This window comes from Clupea harengus, chromosome 21 (assembly GCF_900700415.2).
Source record: "Clupea harengus chromosome 21, Ch_v2.0.2, whole genome shotgun sequence".
Taxonomy (NCBI): domain Eukaryota; kingdom Metazoa; phylum Chordata; class Actinopteri; order Clupeiformes; family Clupeidae; genus Clupea; species Clupea harengus.
The window spans coordinates 13,276,693-13,297,171 of NC_045172.1; the positions used below are offsets into that span (position 1 = coordinate 13,276,693).

Consider the following 20,479-nt stretch of genomic DNA (forward strand, 5'->3'; position numbering starts at 1 on the left):
AGGAATTAGTAAATCTATTCAAAGTCTCAATTTCCAGTGTGTCTTACTTGTGCCCAGGTCAGTGTAGGGAATCATATAGCAGACACAGGATATGTATATCTATATGCATGTATATTTTAGATGCCATACTGTGGGGCAACAGCTGGTATCATTTCAAATCTGACATTATTACGTATTTGCCCTTATTTACTCTCATTACATACTTTCATTCATACATTTCCAGTAGTTCTGCCAGATCCCATCCCACTGAGCTGGCTTCTCGAGGGGTTGTTTCATTCAGTGCATTTATATGGGAAGGTCCAGGAATCGGACCTAAAATGAGAGCCGGGCAGACAGTTTGGATTAGAGGTAGGTTTTAATTGGAGATTTTGTTTCCCTTTTGCAGCCCCTGACATTGAGACCCAGCCCATAGCCATTAGAGAGGGAGCTTTGCATAATATATCTCACTGAGTGAGAACGGACAGCTACAGCGTCTGATAATCACACTCATGTCTGCAGCACAGCACAGCGAAGTGTTCGGCCTCTGCTGTCAGTCTTGTTCATTATGGAGAAGAGAGAGAGAGAGAGAGAAAGAGAGAGAAAAAAATAACACCCAACTGCTGCACACACATGAAAGAATAAAAGAGCTCAACTCACTGATCAAGCAACTGGCGCTTAGACAAAGATGGAAAGAGAGGGGACACTTTGGTTAGGTACACAATATTAATGGACGTCCGTGATGTACCAGGTCAATAAGATAATATAATAACTTAAAATAGAATAAGTTAATGTTGAGCAATCGGATCTTAGGATCATGAGTGTTAATAGCATTGGACAGGCCATCAGGTTAGTCACAATCATTACCATGATTTTAAATTCCACAGTGAAATTAATTCACATGATGTATAGTGAAGCCATATGAAGTGCTCCTCAACACAGCGACAAACTGAGGCTGTACAAATCAACCAAATAGTCCATACAGAGATATTTTCCTATATACACATTACACAAAATATACATACAAGTCTCTACACACAGGTTAAGTTCACGTTGACCTGCATCGGCTGTTCTTCTGATAAAACACTCTTTCAATTTCTTAAAAGGACAAAAATATCACCACATACCACCAGCTTCATTACCGTGCTGTCCAAAATGGTTCTTCTCTAAATGTCCGTTTGTGTAATAAAAGAAAAAAATAATCTTTTAAGGGATGTTTCAGTATCCAGTCTACGACTACATTAGCCAAACATCCTAGAGAATGAGCTGACTGGAGCAGTTTTCATGGCAGAGAGATAGAGAGATGACGTAAGACAACGCAAGCCCTGAGACACTGTTTTCTCAGTTCCCTTCCCTTCCTCTCCTTGGCTTCGACACTTTCTCCAACACCCAGTAGGTGGCAACGGTGAGCACAGCCTTCTCTTTGGCAGCGACAGTGGCTCCAAGTCCCAGCGAGGCATCTCCATGGGCCTCCGTTTTGGCAGGTTTAAAATCACACCTGAGGCTATTTTCACTCCCCCTTCCCTCTGTGTTTTCCGCTTGACAGAGGGCCTGTCACACTCTCTTTCTCCCATTCTCTGTGTCCATTCTCCTGCTTTCTTCCTTTCTTTCCTAACCCAAAATCCCTCAATGCTGTAGCAGGAAGTTGGTTGCCATGTTGATGTCGTTGTTGGATGCCCGCAGGGCCTCCTGTGCGTCCACTCTGGAAAAGCCCATCTCCATTAACCTGGCAACCTGTGATAAGTGCAAAATAATGCAAACACACTAAGAAAATGTACACCCACAGATTCAGAACACAAACGCGCACACACACAAACACATTTCTTTAGAGACAGCACACATACAATGCAAACAGAAATGAACACTTTTCTACACCCAAAATACATACATGCACAAAACCACACACAACAGCATGAATTAAAGCTAGTTCCTATAGTACATGCATAATTATGTAATCTGGAAAAATCCCGTGGCACTGCTGAGATAGCAGCTGTGACACCAGTCTCCGTGAGCTCACCTGTTCCTCTGTGACGGGGGTGTTCTCCGGGGGAGGGGAGGGTCCGGGGCGCCTGGCCTGGGGGGCCGCTGCAGCGGGAGCGGGAGCGGCATTGCGCCCTCTCTGCCGGAGCGTCGGGAAGAACCGGTTCCAGTTGAGCAGACCAGCCTGTGGGGTAGAACATGACATCACACTGGGCATCAGTCAAGGGGTCCAGTATTGTGCTGTCTAACTAGTCTGGGACCGATTTATATACAAGTCTGTTTCTGCAATGAATATCAACTGTTACATTTGTTTGCCTTTTCATTATGCCCAATATTGGCAGATGATGTTGAAGAAAGCGTTTCAAACACTGTAGTCTGTCCTTTTGCACTGTGGGAACCCGGAGCATGATGAAACGGAATCAATGACATCATAAACCTACAGACGTACAGAAGTAATTTACTCAACCTTGACTTTATCGTCATCAGAATAAGCCATCCTGTTTTTTCTTCAAATGGTAGGCTGTGAGAAATAGATGGCCTCATACTATGATGTGGCTGTGTTCAAGGTGATTAAATCAGCAAGGGTCTTGCAGCAACAGCATTTTCTGATACAAGACATCATAACACCTTCTATTAGCTCCTCACAAGGACAAAAACTAAACCCAATCAACTAAACCCAAACCTAATAACTAACCAGTCACAGGCAAAAGCTGCCCAATCCAATTCCAATGCCACAGTGGAGGGTGTAGACTGGTTGAGTAGGTATTGCAAACATTAAGCAGGGTATTTGACAGAACTCTCTACTCTCTCTCTAATGAGGTGTGACCTGACCTGATGAACTGCAAAAAACCAGGCCAATTTAACTGTTTGTTTAAAAAAAAATGTTTTACTGGGACCTGACTCCCTAGTCATGGCAACAAATCTAAATGAACTACCATAATGACCTACCTACTGTTGATGCCTGCCTGATGAGACTGATGTTCTTTTATCATCTAACGATGTGCATTCTTCTCTCTCTCTCATGGCTTACAGTGCCCCATGTTCTCTCTCTCTCTCTCTCTCTCTCTCTCTCTCTCTCTGGTAATCTAAATGGCAGCAGTGGAAGATTTTGAGGCATCAGAGCTTTGAGGGTTTTTGCCTTCTTGCTTTTTCTCTTGAGAAAACGGAAGGATCTGTTCCCCCACAGAGGCCCTGGTACCATTTGTCACTGTACTTATGTAACATTGCAAAATGAGCGTCTCCAAAAATGAACGTCTCTTACGGTGTGGTGCAGTGCCAGGTTTTTTTTGCAGTGAAACAAAGTGGGTTTTCCTTGACTGGCCTAAGTCAAGTCAATGAAAAGAGCTGCCTACTTAAACTGGTGGTCAGCATGTTCATCTATGGATCATTTGATAATACACTGCCAAGTGTGAGCTGTTCCAAATCACAGAGATATTTTCCAGGTTATTGCAGTCGACTCTGAAATATATATAGGTTTATATGATCACTCAAATTCATCTAAAGGGCAAATTTTGGAGTCAGTCAGGTTGTTTTGTAAATACAGCTAGCTAGTACTCAACTAGCACTTACAGTAGTTACATTCCTGCACTTTTTTATTTCTTATGTAAAATAGTATTTATTGTTACACTAGGTCTCTATTGCTTGTAGCTTGATTGTTCTCTCCTTTGTACGTTGCTTTGGATAAAAGCGCCTGCTAAATGACTAAATGTAAATGTAACAGCTGAAGAGGCCAAATGAATGTGCTTCATTTTGTCATTGGAAATGCTAACTTTATGCTACAGAGCATAACAAGCTGTATACAAGCTGGTTAAGTTACCTGTTTAAGCAGTTATAAATGACTCTCCTGCAGATTTTTTTATCAATCTGGCTAAAAATGTTGGTGTGAATTAAATACCAAACCACACACTATTGTAATAAAATGTATAAACACCATATGTTACCCTTTACATTGATGCAGTTCTGAATTTACTGTACCAAGGCCTTAGGTTAACAGAGGTTATTTTATCTCCATAGACACATTACTATGTGGGTGCATATCATACCCTGTAAATACTGCACCATGAATACAAGATGCATGCCTGTTACACAAGACAAATGGTGCTGTGCTCAGACTGCCTCATGCGCACACCACAGGCGGTTTTCATATGTGCCACTCCAGGGTAGTGTCTTTGGAACCTGCCAACTGTTCTCGAGGACCCAAGAACATAAAAGAAACACCTTGTAGTGGTACCAGTCATGAGTAACTAAGCAACAGAGGTAGGGCCAATTATTTTCCGCGATAACGGAAAACGGACGGAATTCGCGGAATGTACCCTTTCAAACGGAATTGCAACTTTCAAACGGAAACACCATTTTTTGCATCAAAATCGCCCAAATTCCCCTCTATTTTGTCCTGCAAGACTGTATTTACTTCAAATAAGCACAACAACGATTGCAAGGATGAACAAACATTAATTAAAAAAAAGTCATGAGTAACTAAGCAATGGAGGCACTGTCACATCATGTTCTGCCAAGGTAAAACAACAAAGACAAAACGCAGGTTTTCACTTCAAACGATCAAATGACCTTTTTGAAGATCTGACATCTTAAATGAGTCATATGTGGGGGTGTGTTCTGAACTTTGTGGTTGTTTGAGGTTTCCTGCTCAGTCTTAATTGGAGTTATGTTTATCTTATGTTTGTTTTTGTGTATTTGTGTGTGCGTGTGCGTTTGCATACAGTATATATGCGTGTTGGCCATGCGTGTTTTCTCCATAAACCAGGGTAGCAAGTGAACCTGCAACCTTCTTACCAAACAACTTCTAAACAACATCTGAACATAAATGCTGACAGAAGGAACAACACACAGCGGTAGACAGCACTGCTTATCCATTACCTCCAGTGTACCGCACTACACTGTACCAATCCCAGTGCCTTATCAAACCTCAAGTATATCTGCCTTAATTAAGGGGTTCCACCAAAGGGTTGTAGATGAAATAAAACCTTCTATGTAGGATCATTTTTCTATCATAAATGGTTGAGCAAGGTGGTAACATCACCGAGATCAAGGGTTTGATTCCCAGGGAGCACACATGGGCTACTGTACATCTCTGCTGGAAGTTGCTGAATAAATTAAATAATGCATCTATAAAAATCATCTGAATCAATGGAATTATTTCGGTTTAGTTTGTGTGGAGTGACTGACCTGGGGCGGCTGGGCGTTCCTCCGCACCTGGGCCAGCTGGGAGAGCAGCATCTGCTGGTCCAGCATGTCCATCCTCTGCTGCCGCTGGATGTCAAGTGTGGCGCCCATGCCCATGGGCGCCTCCTGCGTGGGCTCGCTGCCCGACAACAGAGGCTCCAGCAGCAGGGACCCCACACGGCTCAGCCAGGCGGGCACCAGGAGCAGCCGCTGCATCCACAGCAGGTTACTACGGTACAGCACGCCAGACAGCTGCAAGACACATGGCCCGAGAACGGTGTGTGGGTGAGGGGTGAGATGGAAGAAAAGCTGCATACACCACAAATATGCTTTCTGTTTACTGGGAGGGAGTATAACCATCAAAATTGAGACAAAAACCAGAATAGGAAGTCAATAAACCAATGGGGGCATGACGGGAATGCAGATGACGCAATAGTATTCGATATTGACCATTCCCAAACTGGAATTACAGATATAAGATGTGCTTGTGCACTTTTAGTATTCATAGCAATAGAACAGTTTCATGCCCCATCCTATAATGAGTCACCACGACGGCTGGTGTCCAATGATTTGACAGTGGTTTGTCACCATTACGGTCATGACAGACATCAGAACGTTAGATGCCACAACCTCTTGCATAATCTGCTAGTAAGTGGTCATTACAACACACACTTTGAGAGCTGCTGGCAGCATAATTGTTGTCACTGAACACTGACTATCATAATGACTTAAGACAGGATATGGCACCTTAAAAATGTATGATATTTATATTGGTGAATGGCAGATTAAAGTAAAGTGTTATTATAAGCACTAGTGGTGCCTAAAATTCCTTGTTGTAGCAATTCATCCTGGCAATGCAATCTAGTGACTTACAGAAAACATTCACCTACCAGGCCACTGAGAGCGACCACCCACATGAAATAGCTGGATGTGAGTAGCTGTGAAAGAGAACGAGAGGCAGGAGTGAGATGACAGAGAGCGAGATCAGATACACAAGCATAAGCTTCAGCGTCTATAGAGACGGCAACACATTCACTCCTTATCTACAGTATATGTGGCAACTAAGCGAGCCCCCAAGCATGCAATACTCATTTCACCAGTGTGCTTAACAAACCTCATCATGGCCATGAAGAAAAAGAAAAAAAGAATCAGTCAGGAGGGAACTTCCTTTCTAGTACCCACTAGTGTGTTTCGTATACGTCAGCGTGAAAAAACCTAGCTGCCCCATTTTTATTTCTGTGTGTGGTTGTGATGAGGTTTTGTAGTAAGTCAAAAACAAGAAATGAATGTAGACTTTGCCACAAAAAGAAAAACGAAAACTAAACAAAATACCCTCAGAACCATTCATCACACCATATGCTAGTCTTCGACCTCTGCCTTAATGTCTGAACTCATCCACTCTCACGAGAAGATCATGAAAAGAAGAATCGGCCTGATATCCTGGGTTTAGGTGTAACCCAAGCAGCGGTCCTGTGGCTTTACTTGTCGTTCTTAAAGTTCACACTGGAAACGCAAATGGTTTTGCTTCTTGCAGCTTCAGACCTCAGGCCGTTAGCCCCGGATGGTCTATAACAGTGGTTCCCAAACTTTTTACAGTCCCGCACTCCTTCAGACATTCAATCTCCAGCTACGTACCCCGGTTTTTTTTCCATGTTCGTAACCGCCGTCACGCCCCCTGCGCACATATTCAGCATATAACACTTGAAACTGTGAAATTGTCAGGGTAGGTCACTAACTGCCGCTGCCACGCCCCCTCCCCCCGCGCACATATTCAGCCTATAACACTTCAAACTGTCAGGGTAGGTCACTAACCTACCTGTAGCTATTTTTGGCTATTTATAGCTCCGTTTGAAAATGTAACGGGCTTCTTCACTTTGAAAACGCAAATCGAATTTTCTCCCCGCGTACCCCCTGAACCACTTTGCGTACCCCAGTTTGGGAACCGATGGTCTATAATAACCCCAGCTCACACTGGTCCCATAGTGGCGACAGCTACACCAGAGCTGTCGAGGTCATGGTTTACCATCATGCACGCACCGTGCCTGTTTGCCTTCACAGTACCATAGGAATTATTAGATTATGTATACAGGGATTATTTGTCTTTGGGCGTGCAGAATTTGCATGGTTACACTCTAACAAATGAACTGAGAGATAGAATCATATTATGTAAACGTCAAGTGGAAACATATTCAGTTGCAATGTTTCCGAGGAAACTGTGACAACGTGTTGTGAGAATGAGTAGCCAGCTCTTACCTGGAGGCCCATGATGTAGACGAGGGATTTGTTGGTGATGGAGATCTGGCCCAGCAGCTGGGTGACGGGCACACGTGGGATGGAGCAGAAGAAAGGCACAAAGAGGGCAAAGACTGGACCCAGACTGAGAGAGAGAGAGAGATAAAGAGAGAGAGAGGGGGAAGGAAAGGAGAGAGGGAGGGAGAGGGCAGGGAGATGAAAATGGGGAAAAGAAAGAGGGAACAGAAACAAGTGATTAGGACTGTGAGGATTTTCCAAAGGAATACAATAAAAGTAACAAGAGATAGTTTCGGTTAAACGGCAACGTGGTGATCTACACGCACTTCTCCAGGACTCTGGGCCAACGCCCTGCACTAGCAGGATTCACCACAAACACAGAGACTGATACTGACTCTGACCTTAATCAACAGCACACACACACACACACACACGCACGCACGCACGCACGCACGCACGCACGCACGCACGCACGCACGCACGCACGCACGCACATGTAGTGACCCTGCTGGATCGCCTACAACAATAGTACCACTTCTAACTGCAGCGGTCAAAACACACAACGAGGGAGAACCTGAGACGCAACCAGATCAAACCAGACAGCAACACCACCCAAGGTTTCCAGACAGAACATTCAAGTCAGAAAGTCAGAAATATACTCAAGCATCCTCTCACAGATGGCTGTGATCTTACCAAAATCAAAATCAGCATTATTCTGGAGAGTATGAGCCATTTGTTGGGAAATCAGTCTATCACTGTCTGCCATAGGCCACCCAGGCAGTAAAGTCCTAAAGGTTTCCTCAAGCCGCCATGAGCTCTGTGTGTCCAAACTACCACATTGGAAACTGTAGCAGCCAAAAAAAAAACAGTACTCATTTGCATTAGGGGAAGTTCATGTTGAATATCAGGATAATCGTTGGCAGTTCCCCTTCCCCTAACGTCTGCCCAATCAAGAGATGTGATGAGAAGTGTAAATCCCCCCCCCCCCCCCCCCAAAACCAAAAACATACAGTTTGTAGACATAAGTCTTAAGTCTGCAGGTGCGTGTACGTGACTCAGGCCCAGTGAGCACTTAAGAGGTCCAGGAGCCCTTATCAAGTTCACACACGTAAGGAGTTTCTGCATCCCACACACTTTCAAACTCCTGACGCACCCAAAACTAAACTATTTACTCTGCATCTCCAGCACTTCCACATGACAGTCATAAACGGAGAGAGCAGGAGGGTGAAGGAGAGGGACAGACAGATAAAAGGTCTGGCAGGGGGGGTGGGACAGGAAATGATGACAAGGGCTTTGCCGCTTGCCAAAGTGGGTTCCCCATTTTCAACTTGCGCTCCTCACCGTGACAGAAACGTGGCTAACGGCCAGAGGAGCGTGTGTTTGTGCCGTCCCTCGCCTAACTAAGTGTTCCAGAGGAGCGTGTGTTGGTGCAGTCCCTCGCCTAACTAAGTGTTCTCTCTGTATGCCATGCTTCACCACTGAAAAAATACATACTATACCTAGGATACCTATTCCACCAGTAGGTGAGTACAAGTTCATGTTCATTTTAACGTTAATGCAAATGTAAAACTTTGTGTACGTGTGTGTGTGTGTGTGTGTGTGTGTGTGTGTGTGTGTGTGTGTGTGTGTGTGTTTACAGTTTAAATTAATGCACACACAGGTCAAAATATACTAGAGAGAAATGCTTAAAACACATTAAGTAGATATATAAATCAGCAAAAAGATTATCCAAGGCCTTTGCAAGTGCACACAATGATACACATAATAATATTAAATTTTTTAGTGTAGGTGTCTGAGCAGTTACATATTGATTTCAATACTATGCCTAAACACCTTTTCTGTGATTAAAGATGTTTGTGCTGGCATTCACTTTGTGTGTTGTTGCTTTTGAGAGGCCTCCTAAAAATGTGGTTTCCTCTTAGCGTGAATAAGAAGGCGTGATTGCAAAGAGAGATTTTGTTTTCCTTCACGACAACCTGACAAGCTCCCTTAGACGAAATCAGAAAGAAACAAAGCATCTGAAAACTCAAGCAGTGCCACATTGCAAAACCACACAAGAATAGATCGTTGCTTTTATAATACGAGACTTTTAAGGCAGCAAATATTGGGATCTCCCAGCTACGCAATGCAGAGAGGAAAAAAAGGTGTTACATGCAGAAACCATCCCGTGAAATACGCCTCTGATTACACAATGAGACATCAGAGACACAAACATGAAAAGCTACACATGATGTGACTACTGTCTTAAACTGTTTTCATAACCACATGCTCTCTCTCTCTTTCACTCTCTGGGCTTGTGTTCTCTCTCTGCAGAAACACTGGGCCCCTTTCCTGTGTTACACCACACCATGCTTGGAGCGGAGGTGAACGACAGTGACATCAGCGTCAGTGATGCCGGCGTGAACTGCACGGGCCTGTACGACCACCGGAGCGTGGCACGCGTGGTCATGCCACTGCACTACACGCTGGTGTTCGTCCTGGGCCTGCTGGGCAACAGCCTGGCACTGCACGTGATCTGGACGAGGCGGGTTAAGATGAACGCCACCACGCTGTACTCGGCCAACCTGGCGGCGTCCGACGTGCTGTTCACGCTCTCGCTGCCGCTGCGGGCGCTCTACTACGCGCTGGGTTTCCACTGGCCTCTGGGCGAGGTCGCCTGCAAGTTCACTGGCATGCTCTTCTACATCAATACGTACTCCGGCGTGAACTTCATGACGTGCCTGGCGCTGGACCGAATGGTGGCGATGGTGGGCCCTCGCCGACTGACCCGGTTCAGGCAGATAGGCACGGTGCGCTGGGTGTGCGTGGGCGTCTGGGTGCTGGTGGTGGGACAAACACTCCCCCTGCTGGGCATGCAGATGACACGCGAGGAACCCGACGGCAGCATCTCCTGCATGGAGTACCCGAGCCTGGAGGCGAGGGCGGGGAAGACGCTCCCTCACACCCTCATCGGCGCAGTCACACTGGGCTACGGTGTGCCCGTGGTAACCATCCTGGTGTGCTACTCTGTGTTGTGGCACAAGCTCTGCAGTGTCATGCGCGGCAACCAGCTGACGGAGCGCTCGGGTCGCAGCCAGAAGGCCATGGGGGTGACTGCGGCGGTGGTGCTGGTCTTCCTGGTGTGCTTCTCGCCGTACCACCTGAATCTGCTGCAGTACATGATCCGGAAGCTTCTGTACGAGCCCAGCTGCGCGGAGTTACGCTCCTTCCAGGTGTCGCTGCACGTCACCGTCTGCCTCATGAACCTCAACTCCTGTCTGGACCCCTTCGTCTACTTCTTCGCCTGCCAGGGCTACAAGCACAAGGTGTTGATGTTGCTCAAGAAGAAGCCAGTCCTATCCAACAGCATCTACACGTCCCCCGAGAGCTCCTGCTCCAATCACAACCGGGAGAACCGCTACAGTGTCCGCGTGCGCCTGAACAGTGTCAAGGGCAAGGACGAGTCGTTGTGATGGCGACTCAGCCAGAGGACTCAAGCCCGGTCTGAGCCAAAACAACTTTGAGTGTTTTCTAAATTCATTCTACCTGATGACACTTATGATAGTGTCAACGTCAGTAGACGAAACAGTTTTTTGGTATGTATGCAGTGCAATTTGGTATGAAATGCAGGGCAATGCAGTATGCCAATGCATTTTAAAGGCAATGACTAGTTGACCGTAGGTTAACAGAGTAAACCATCTATAATGTGTAAGCAGGGTCAAACTGTTACACTGCTGGGAACAGATGTGTGAGACTTCTGTAACTATACTCTATACTATACAATGCTAAGTACATAATGATTTCATAGTATAGTCTGTATTATAGCTTTGATAAATAATTTGTTACTTTAAAAATGTGTCAATAAAATTGAGATTGCATTACTTGGAAAGGCGGAGATAACGCTGTAATCTGATGTGGTGTGTGTGTAAGTGACTGCAGGAGCTGATGTCTCCACCACACACACTGCATCACCACCGTGTGTGTGTGTGTGTGTGCGTCTGTTGGTGGCGTGTTTGCCATCTAACAGATATGTTTCCTTAGATGCCATAAACATCTCCTCCACCTCAAAGACGTGTGGAGAAGCATCACAAGAAGGTGTGTATCCCTCACAAACCTGTGTGTGTGTGTGTGTGTGTGTTTCACAGGAACACGTTGATATTATACTTCCTTAAAAGACAGCGTACACAAAAAAGAACCTGGTGTAATGCCATCTTGGGCAAGCATATCAGACAGCTGCAGATGGTCGGTATTCTTCACTCTCATAGGAACACAAACATGTTTCTGCCGATTTCAACATGTCTGATTACAACGAATCAGGATATCGTAAAAAAAATTGGGATTTCATGATGCATCCATAAAAGCATCTGATCATCCATCACTATATTTGACTCCTTAAGTTGAGTCCTCAAATAAGGGTCAGACAGCACACATTGACAAGTGAGGGCACTGGCCTTGTCTTGCAAGCACACATCAGCGTAAGAACATATTTCATTGCACAACAGACATTAGATCATCTACTCACGCAAGAACATTATTTCCAAGAACTAGAGGAGGAAGTAAAGACAGACAACAAACACCACACAACATCAACAACACCACTATACAAGAATACACATTTTAAAGTTTAATTATTTTTAAGATTGACTGAAAACTGTAATCTGAAGGTCTTCGCTACTTGATAAACTATTTATATCAAACAAAGCAATGACTCATCTGGAGAAAATGAGCCATTACGGACCATGAATTAGTGCATCGAAGGCCTCTTTTAAGGCATTTCTAATCTCTATACGCTCAGAATTCACACACATACACACAACAATACCAAATAATGCACAATAACAGGTGTTTGACTTGCTGTAGCTGGGCAATAAGGAAAGTAGCACATTACAGTCTGCTAATCTAGAGATAGACTTTTTTGCCCAGTCACATAGGGAAACAAGAGAGGGTGAAGAGAAAGGAGAGAGGCCCCTAGAGAGAGAGAGAGAGAGAGAGAGAGAGAGAGAGAGAGAGAGAGAGAGAGAGAGAGAGAGAGAGAGAGAGAGAGAGAGAGAGAGAGAGAGAGAGAGAGAGTGAGTGAGTGAGTGAGTGAGTGAGTGAGAGAGAGAGAGAGAGAGCTAGAGGGGGGGGGGGGGGGGGTTGAAACACTTACAGGCCAGCGGGCAGCATCTCCACCTGCAGTTCAAATAGGAAGTGAAGGGTCTCAGCCAACAGGAGATCCATGGCAGCACAGACAATCCAAGTCCCCAACAGGAAGGACTGCAACCAGGAGCAAACTATGGTTACTACAACAGCAACTGCACCTGACTGAACTATTAATGATGAGGAGAATGACTGCAAGTAGGAATAACATGATTAACACACTTTAACTAAATAACAAGATTGTGTAATACTCAGTTTCAATTGATAATGGACATCATTTGGGATGTAAAATGACTAAGAGATGGCCTTTTTGATTAGAGGCAAACTCCTATCGTAATGTTATGACTTCTGTGGGCTCTTTGTAAGAGGCTGAGAGAGTGGAAACATTATTTGAAGGCCGAGTAACTCGGAAACTTACAGCAAACTTGCGTGAGCCAAACCTCCTCTCCAAGACACGGAAGTTGTAGATAAGCAGACCACTACAGAAAGTGTCCTTTAGGTCCAACCAGATTAACCTGCCATATACCAACCGCCAGATCTGAGACAGCGAAAGTAAAGAGAAACAAAAGAGAGCGAAAAAAGAAAAAACAATAAGGCAGAAAACAACCATTTATTTAAAATCTACATACTGGAGAGACCGTCTGTAAGCAGTATGGCACACACAAGTGAAGTCAGAACACAAGAAGGTGGAAAACATGTCACAAAACAGACAAAATGACTACTTACCAGTGTATCAGCATACAAACAATTGTCAAAGAGGCGCATTAAATATGTTACTCCATCACACAGACACACTCCCAGACACAGACTAGGCTGAGTAGGCCTCCCATTCTCACCTGATGGTCCTCTCTTACTGCCTGCAGGTTGTACTCGAACAGGCTTTGGTACTGGGGCTGGAGCAGCATCAGCAGCACGGTCAGGGCAGTAGGGACCAGCAGCAGGCTTTTCGACAGAGGGGCTTTATCTGTGACAATCCAGACCCACACCACACACAAAAAAACGGACGATATTACACCGTACATGACTGCCCTACAGTACAGTGTAGCTTGGGGGAACACACAGATCCCTTTTAACATGAACAGTGCGAGGACACCATGTAAATAAACACACAAATAAACACAGCTAAACAGCTAAAACAGATTTTTGTGTGTTCAATTTAGTAACGTTAGCATTCCATGCTTGGCATGCTTCACTGCCAGCCTGGTAGATTGATGTTACAAGCTCAAGCGTTTTTGTTTTCGCCTTACACAGGTCATCCATAACTTTTGATGACACAATTTGTCCTGCCTGTTCCTATTTTAATCATTCTCGGATAAGCATCTGCAAACAAGGTAGGTTGCACTCAGTTAGCCTGGATTCCACTATTTAACACATTTGGTCTGGCACCGCTAGGCTAACACTAATAGCTTATTAAGGGGTGAAAGAGGAATTGTCACCATATCCGACTGATGCCTAAAACTGATAGCAATATTTAGCAAAACCACGACTGTTGACACAATATATCCAACTGTGCAAATGATTACGAGTAAAAATATCTTGCCAAAATCTCCTAACAGAAATAATTCCACGTCAGTCGGTTTTCAGATTGTTTGGGTTTCTCATTGGGATTAAACGTGATCGCCCGTGAAGTACATGCTACAGAAATTATTTTGTAAATTTTTTCAGCGAAAACAACAGAGGCAAAGAAATGAATGATAATGCAAAGCCGAAGCATGACAGCCTCTCGATGGCAATATGGTCCATGTCAAGACGTGTGGAAGGTGGACAGCCTACTTACACATTCCCCTCGACCCGGTGGTCGTGAACATTTTGCCGACGAACACTACAGTTAACAGCCAGAAAGGGAAAAGGATACGAAATGGACAGGAAGGCACCAGGACTAACGTAAAACTTAAAACTAAAGTTAAAGAATGTTTCCAGGATAGGAAAGAAAAGGGGAAAGGGTATCTTGGACGGAAGCTGTGGAGGGTCAAGATTCATACATACGCCGAAGTGATCTGATGACTGCAACGACATACGCGTTTGCAGTTGGCTGACGGAATGAGCTTTAGGACGCCTGCCCGCATTCGCAAAGCATAATAAGGCTAGATGTAGCTCATAACTTGCCGATTTAGGAGAAACTCTTTAAAATAATGGCCGTGTCAGTCCCAACTTTTGGAGTCTTCATTGTTTTTGTCTGAAAGTAATTCACAAAATCCCTTAGCGCTAAAAGTAGACTCCCATCGAAAGTCTGGGAGAACTAAGAAGTAGTCGAGAGGACAACTAATAGTCCAGGCAAACTAACCCCTTTTGGAGCCAAAAGTAGAATAAATTGTAAAATAATTTTTTGCAGCTTAGATCATTTCTCTGAGGTGTCCAGAACAACATACTAAAAGTCCTAAGAAATCCTAGTTGAGGAAATATGTTAAATTCTCATCAATCCGAGATGTGTGCCAATAAGGCCAGGCAACATTACACCCCAATAGGGCTATTTTTTTCCTTTACTCCTATCAAAATGAAATGGAGGACAAAGGCTCAGGCCAGGGGACACCTGCCAAATGTATCTGTCTTTGCAGACCTCTGAAGAAGCTTCAGAAAGCAAAAGATTGTATTATTATTTTGTTCACGTGCGTTGCAGTGCTGGCTGGTTGTTTACTTTCATTTCGGTAACCAAACCCTCTTGTTGATCTTGGTTGATTCAAGTGTGAAACAAGTGTAAACACAGGTATCGGATATGGCTCACTTTTAAAAGTAGATGTAAACTGGCAGTCAAAAAAATATAGGCAAAAAATCTGAACTGGGCATCGAGACCTGCAGTGTAAACACAGCCTTATTCCCCTTACAAGTTTACACCCACCAAACAAGAGAAAACGTACCTCAAATCCTGTTGCACACTGTTTCACACTGTTTCGAGGAAACATGTCATTCAACCTGGGATTGAACGTGTCTCTCAGTGTCTGTAGTCGATTATCGAAAGAAGACGCTCTCTTTTGCGTGCCCACTTCAGCATCACATGGTGGGCCAATCAACTACAGGCACTGAATGGGGTGGTGTGTCAGAGACCGGACCAGGCTTTAGTGCTGTGGGGAATCAGGGGTAGGTGGAGTGGCCACTGTCTCAGTGTCCCCTTCGGGATGAGCCAGGGGTACTTGGTCTTGGTAGAGCCCCACCTGTCTTTTCCATCCAACCAGCTGCACTCTATACACTACCTCAGACAGTCTAACACAGTACCCAACCTACTGGCTCATCAATTTAAGGGAAATCCCCTTTTTATGTTCAAGACATAACACCCATACCTTGTCTCTAGGCATGAAGTCCTATCTCCGGCAGTGGGTGTCATAGGCTCGCTTCTGGTGAGCCCCAACAAGTGCAGGTTGCCAGAGTGCGGTTAAACTGCTCGACCACACTGTCACTCTAGGGGGTGCAATGGAGTAGTCCAGGTGGTTTTGATACCCAGCCGCCGACAGACCTCACCAAACACGCCAGCCTTGAAGTTTCGCCCCTGGTAGCTGTGCAGCTCCTCGGGTGCACCAAAGCACATACGTCTCTGGCCACTGCCTCTGGCACTTCCCTTGGTCAGTGGGGGGGAAAGGGGCCCAGGACTTCACCACAGCCACACGCTCCATAGCCCCCCCCCCCCCCGAACCGCCAGAGCCCCTGGCCAATGGAGAATGCTGTTTTCAGGCATGCCATTGGGGTCAGCTCCACCTTCCAGGAGCTAATTTGATGCTGGTTGAGGGGCTGGGCTACGAGGTGCTGGCACTTGACAGTGGCGTACAATATGCTTTTCCACATTGGTAGCACCCTTAGGAGCCACCTGACTCCTTCCAGGGACCTCACCTTGGATGTTGTGGAGCTGTCATCATAGCCTGGCGAGCCACCTTTCTCCTCTTCCTTGCTCTTGTTCATCATAGCCTGGTGAGCCACCTTTCTCCTCTTCCTCGCTCTTGTTCATCTCAGCCTGGTGAGCCACCGTTCTCCTCTTCCTCGCTCTTGTTCATCTCAGCCTGGCGCCACAATGCTTCGGACCAAGGAAGGATGTGCTCTACCTGCTCGGCCTCATCCAGGGCTGCTGCCAGAGAGCAGGGGATGCTGAGATGGATTTGCTCCTTCAGCCGCTGTAGCTGCAAGCCCCGGACGAAGGCCTGAAGTATGATGACTGCTGTTGACGGTGGGGGAGCCGCGGCAAGCATAGAGGCGCAGGTCATCCGCATATGTGCCCAGCTCTCTTTCGTTGACCAGGGGCAGGTGAGCTGTTCATGGGTGTCATCAGCGAATACTGTACCTGGTGGATTAAGCAGCGCTGAAAGGCTCCCTTAATGACGGGCCAGCTCAGTATAGCAGGACTACCAACACTTTGAGCGCCTTCCCCTCTAAGGCGAGCGCGACTTAGACAGTGGTTTGTTCCACTGACCAGCCGTTGAAGCTTGCCCCCAGCTGTACCTTTACCATGTAAGTTTCGAGTGGCCCTTCTCCCCCGTAGCGAGGCAGCTTGATGGTCATTCGTCTCGGCGCCTCCATCATCACTGTGCCGGTAGCCTGGTGGATAGTAGTTGGAGCGGGGGGTTGGTTCTGGTGGATAGCAGTTGGAGCGGGGGGTTGGTTCTGGTGGATAGCAGTTGGAGCGAGGGGTTGGTTCTGGTGGATAGCAGTTGGAGCGGGGGTTTGGTTCTGGTGCCCCCGGGCAGCTGCCTCCTGTTACTGCAGCAGGCGCACTGGCATCCCTGGTTCTCGACCTTGACGCGGTCCTGGAGCAGGTTGCTCGCTTGATCCCCGTTGCATTGGGGCGAGGAACGTTGGCTCCATCCCCCACTCTTTCCTGTAACCCCTGGGCTCTCCAGCAAGACCCTTGGAATTTTTCTTTGGTTATGTCCTCTGATTCAGCTCGTCCAATGCGATCAAGGATGGTCATCTTTGCAGGCCCATGATGGTACCACTGAACAAATAACACAGATGTCAAGCATTTCTTTTACACAATGCTGTTTGCAATACGCAGACAATTGATACAGTGGGGACTGAATTGCAGGGATCATATATATACGCGGACACAATTACAGGGCAAGGGTAGACAAAGATGCTTACACATGAGGAAAACTACACCAGGCCATTTACACACAACACACTGACTCTAACAGAAAACATTAACACTCTGACATTAACAGAGACAAGGAGTTCGAATACATTCCAAATTCGAACAAAATGATCAACAGTGAAGACACAGAATTATGGGAGCTACACACAATCAGTAAACACTCTTGGAACACAAAACCCCACTCGTATGCTACAAGATTTTGTAGTGTTTTTCATATATATTATGTTCGTTATTTCAATGAAGACGACTCTGACATAATTTTCCTTTTTCCATTTTGGGCATCCCAAAGCTTGCCGCTGTATTACATCCTACAGCAGCAAGTGTGACTACAAAGAGAGTGTACTCCGTTACGGAGTGGGGAGGGTCTGGTCTGAAAGGACCTTCCTCTTAGCTTAGGAGCTCTTGCTTTTCCTTAGTAGGCCAAAAGTTGGTCTCAGCAGCTTTGTGAATAAGATTTACGTGAAAACTTTTAATGCGACTTAGGAGCACTCTTAGTGGTAAGACAAAACCTTTTTGAAAATGGGCCCTGAGACGGAGTGTGTATTTTTGCAATAATTAGGTATGATTTGGTTCCAAGAAGCTCATAAGCTCACTCAAATAGTCGTATTTGTTTACAATGGTGCTGGAAGGAAGGTATGGCATTTTAGCTGTATAAATAACAGTACCTTGAAGCAAGTAGCCTATTGCTTAAGAAGCTTAAGTTAAACATCAGCCATGATAAAAGTTTGGAAATACGTTTTTCATATAGCTGCTTGGTGAGGCAACATAGGAATGGTGTAAATAAGGGAAATGGTAAGAGAACACAGAAGTTGTGTTTAGAGAACAGTGTTTCTAAAGAATGGTGAAGTAAGAGTTTGGAATGTGCTGGTATTTGATAACTCATGAGTAATGATTTTAATTTAACCGAAGGCTATAGTTAGAAGCGGACAGGTCGAGCTAGGGCTCATCACGTTTCCAGTGAAGTAGAGTTGCCTTATTACTTTGCCAAACTGTTTGCACATTATGTGCGTGTTGGTGTGAGGCCCCATGAAACAGGCCTTATGTGTGAGCAGAACTGTCATATTGCACTAGTATTAATACCACCATACTTTCAATTGTCCTGAACACGTATGGGCATTACGTCAGCCCCAGCAGGATCTGATCACACACCCCAGAGAAAGCAAAAGGATTAAGTCTTTACAACCAATTGTTGAGCAAAAAAATCGGATTACTTCAGTTACTTCAGTTACAGGTTGGAAAAAAGAGCTGAAAAAAGCGTCACCTTTTTCCCACAAATGTTAATAAATCTAAAGGCATAACTCCCACTTGTTCACTTGTTTCTCTTATAGCACTACCCTGTAGGTTTGCTACTATGGGAGTGCAAACGCATTATTTATTCGCTTATTGCTGGCAGTCAACATCTGCATTCATTGTGGACTGAAAACGTTCTATTGTATTCCAGTTGGTCCCGGGGCATCTCCAAAGAATAATGATTCTCATGATGCTGGATGCCTTGAATTCTGAGATGAGAGAGAGATGAGAGAGTTAGTAATCAAACGTACCAAACATGGTTTAAGGTTTCTGTGACTTACAAAACATCTGAAAAAAATGATCAAATAATGGTAATTTCTCCGTCTTTTTTAATAGCCACAGTACTGCTCTCTACAGCACAAAAAGGTTTTTCCTTCAGGGATATTTTTGCAAGTGATAGGTAGGCTTGAAACAGCTTTGTAGGTCAGCAGGGAGTTTCAAGACACAATGCTGATTGCATTTCCTCTTTTCTCCAGGAGGTGGCAGTGCAGGATATTTCCTCCTATTTCTACATACAATTCATACAACAGGTACTACAGTAACCCAAAGGAATGAGCCACAGGCCTTGAAAGATTTGTAAATCTATTTCAGTTTAATTTACAAAATTGATTTAGTAGTTTCAGTAAGTCTTGTACCGTGCTTTGCGCAGTGTTTCGTAAGTTCCACCAACAAATGTTATTGTACATGTCAATGGTCTGTTGCTGAAAGATCCTCGGGAACTCCAATGCCTTTTGGCAGTGAAATTGATAGATCCTCTGTCTCTCAGTATGAAAAAAGGCCAGACCTTATCCAGTTTCTTTTATCTCGGACAGATTTCGCTGTTCAGGGTTTAATGAAAACACGATTGTCTTTCACTGAGTTAATTTGGAAGCTCCGGTGGCCAGCTGTCTGCACTGCGGGAATGAACAGAGACAGTCTAAGCTGATACAGTAAGTAAAAATACCTTTGTTTGTTCCCCACCGCTGGCTCTGAGATAAATGAGCTTGTTTGTGTAACGGCCATCTGTTTGGTATTTGATAGGTGCGGCGCAGAAGCGCTTCCTAGGAGCCGCAGCAGAAGCGCTTTCTCGGCGCAAGCTGACGCGGGCCATCTCCTTCGCAGAGCGCTTAGGGATTTTCAAAAGCTAATCATGTAATTGGACACAATAGTCAATGACTAATGGAGACCAGCCAGCTGTGACTTCTGTGAACGCATTGTTAGCTGTTAGGAATATGAAGACAGCCTTATTAGCGTCTGCTTGTCGGCGCAGTCTCATCAAAGGCAATTGACAAAATTATTCGGGCTTGTTCATAAATTGATGTGCATAGCAAGACACTTACTGTTTTCCTGTTTTTAAAATGTACTTCCACATGTGACAGTATGAGCATTAGAATAACCGTGTTTTGCGCATGGAGAGGTAAAAGCAGGCGCAATTAAATGTGACAAAAGTGATAGAACTGCCGACACTGAGGAGGTTGGCATGCCTGAGCAAAATTGTCTGATCAGCCTTGACCAATGACTAGATTCCTTTTTCATTACTTTTAGAATCCTTGTATGTGGTAAGCATAATATCATGTAACATATTACAAACAGGAGAGCATGGGCTTTTTAATTTAAACTGACATGAAAAGTTTG

The 20,479-nt window shown here is 45.1% G+C and overlaps 2 protein-coding genes across 2 annotated transcripts; one reads left to right on the forward strand and one right to left on the reverse strand.

Annotated features, from left to right (window-relative positions):
* Positions 1-336: 336 nt before the first annotated feature.
* On the reverse strand, positions 337-14,472 carry ubac2 (UBA domain containing 2). The gene is made up of 9 exons (XM_031558747.2): positions 14,282-14,472; positions 13,341-13,468; positions 12,923-13,042; positions 12,515-12,621; positions 7,390-7,513; positions 6,027-6,074; positions 5,140-5,388; positions 1,994-2,140; positions 337-1,710 (listed from the first exon to the last, which is right to left on the reverse strand). The coding sequence occupies exons 1-9, from the start codon at positions 14,310-14,312 to the stop codon at positions 1,603-1,605; spliced, it is 1,062 nt and encodes a 353-aa protein (XP_031414607.1). The 5' UTR covers positions 14,313-14,472; the 3' UTR covers positions 337-1,602.
* On the forward strand, positions 8,757-11,250 carry gpr183b (G protein-coupled receptor 183b). Its single transcript, XM_031558746.1, has 2 exons — positions 8,757-8,909; positions 9,700-11,250. Exons 1-2 carry the CDS (start codon positions 8,849-8,851, stop codon positions 10,836-10,838), a joined length of 1,200 nt encoding a protein of 399 aa, XP_031414606.1. The 5' UTR covers positions 8,757-8,848; the 3' UTR covers positions 10,839-11,250.
* Positions 14,473-20,479: the final 6,007 nt, after the last annotated feature.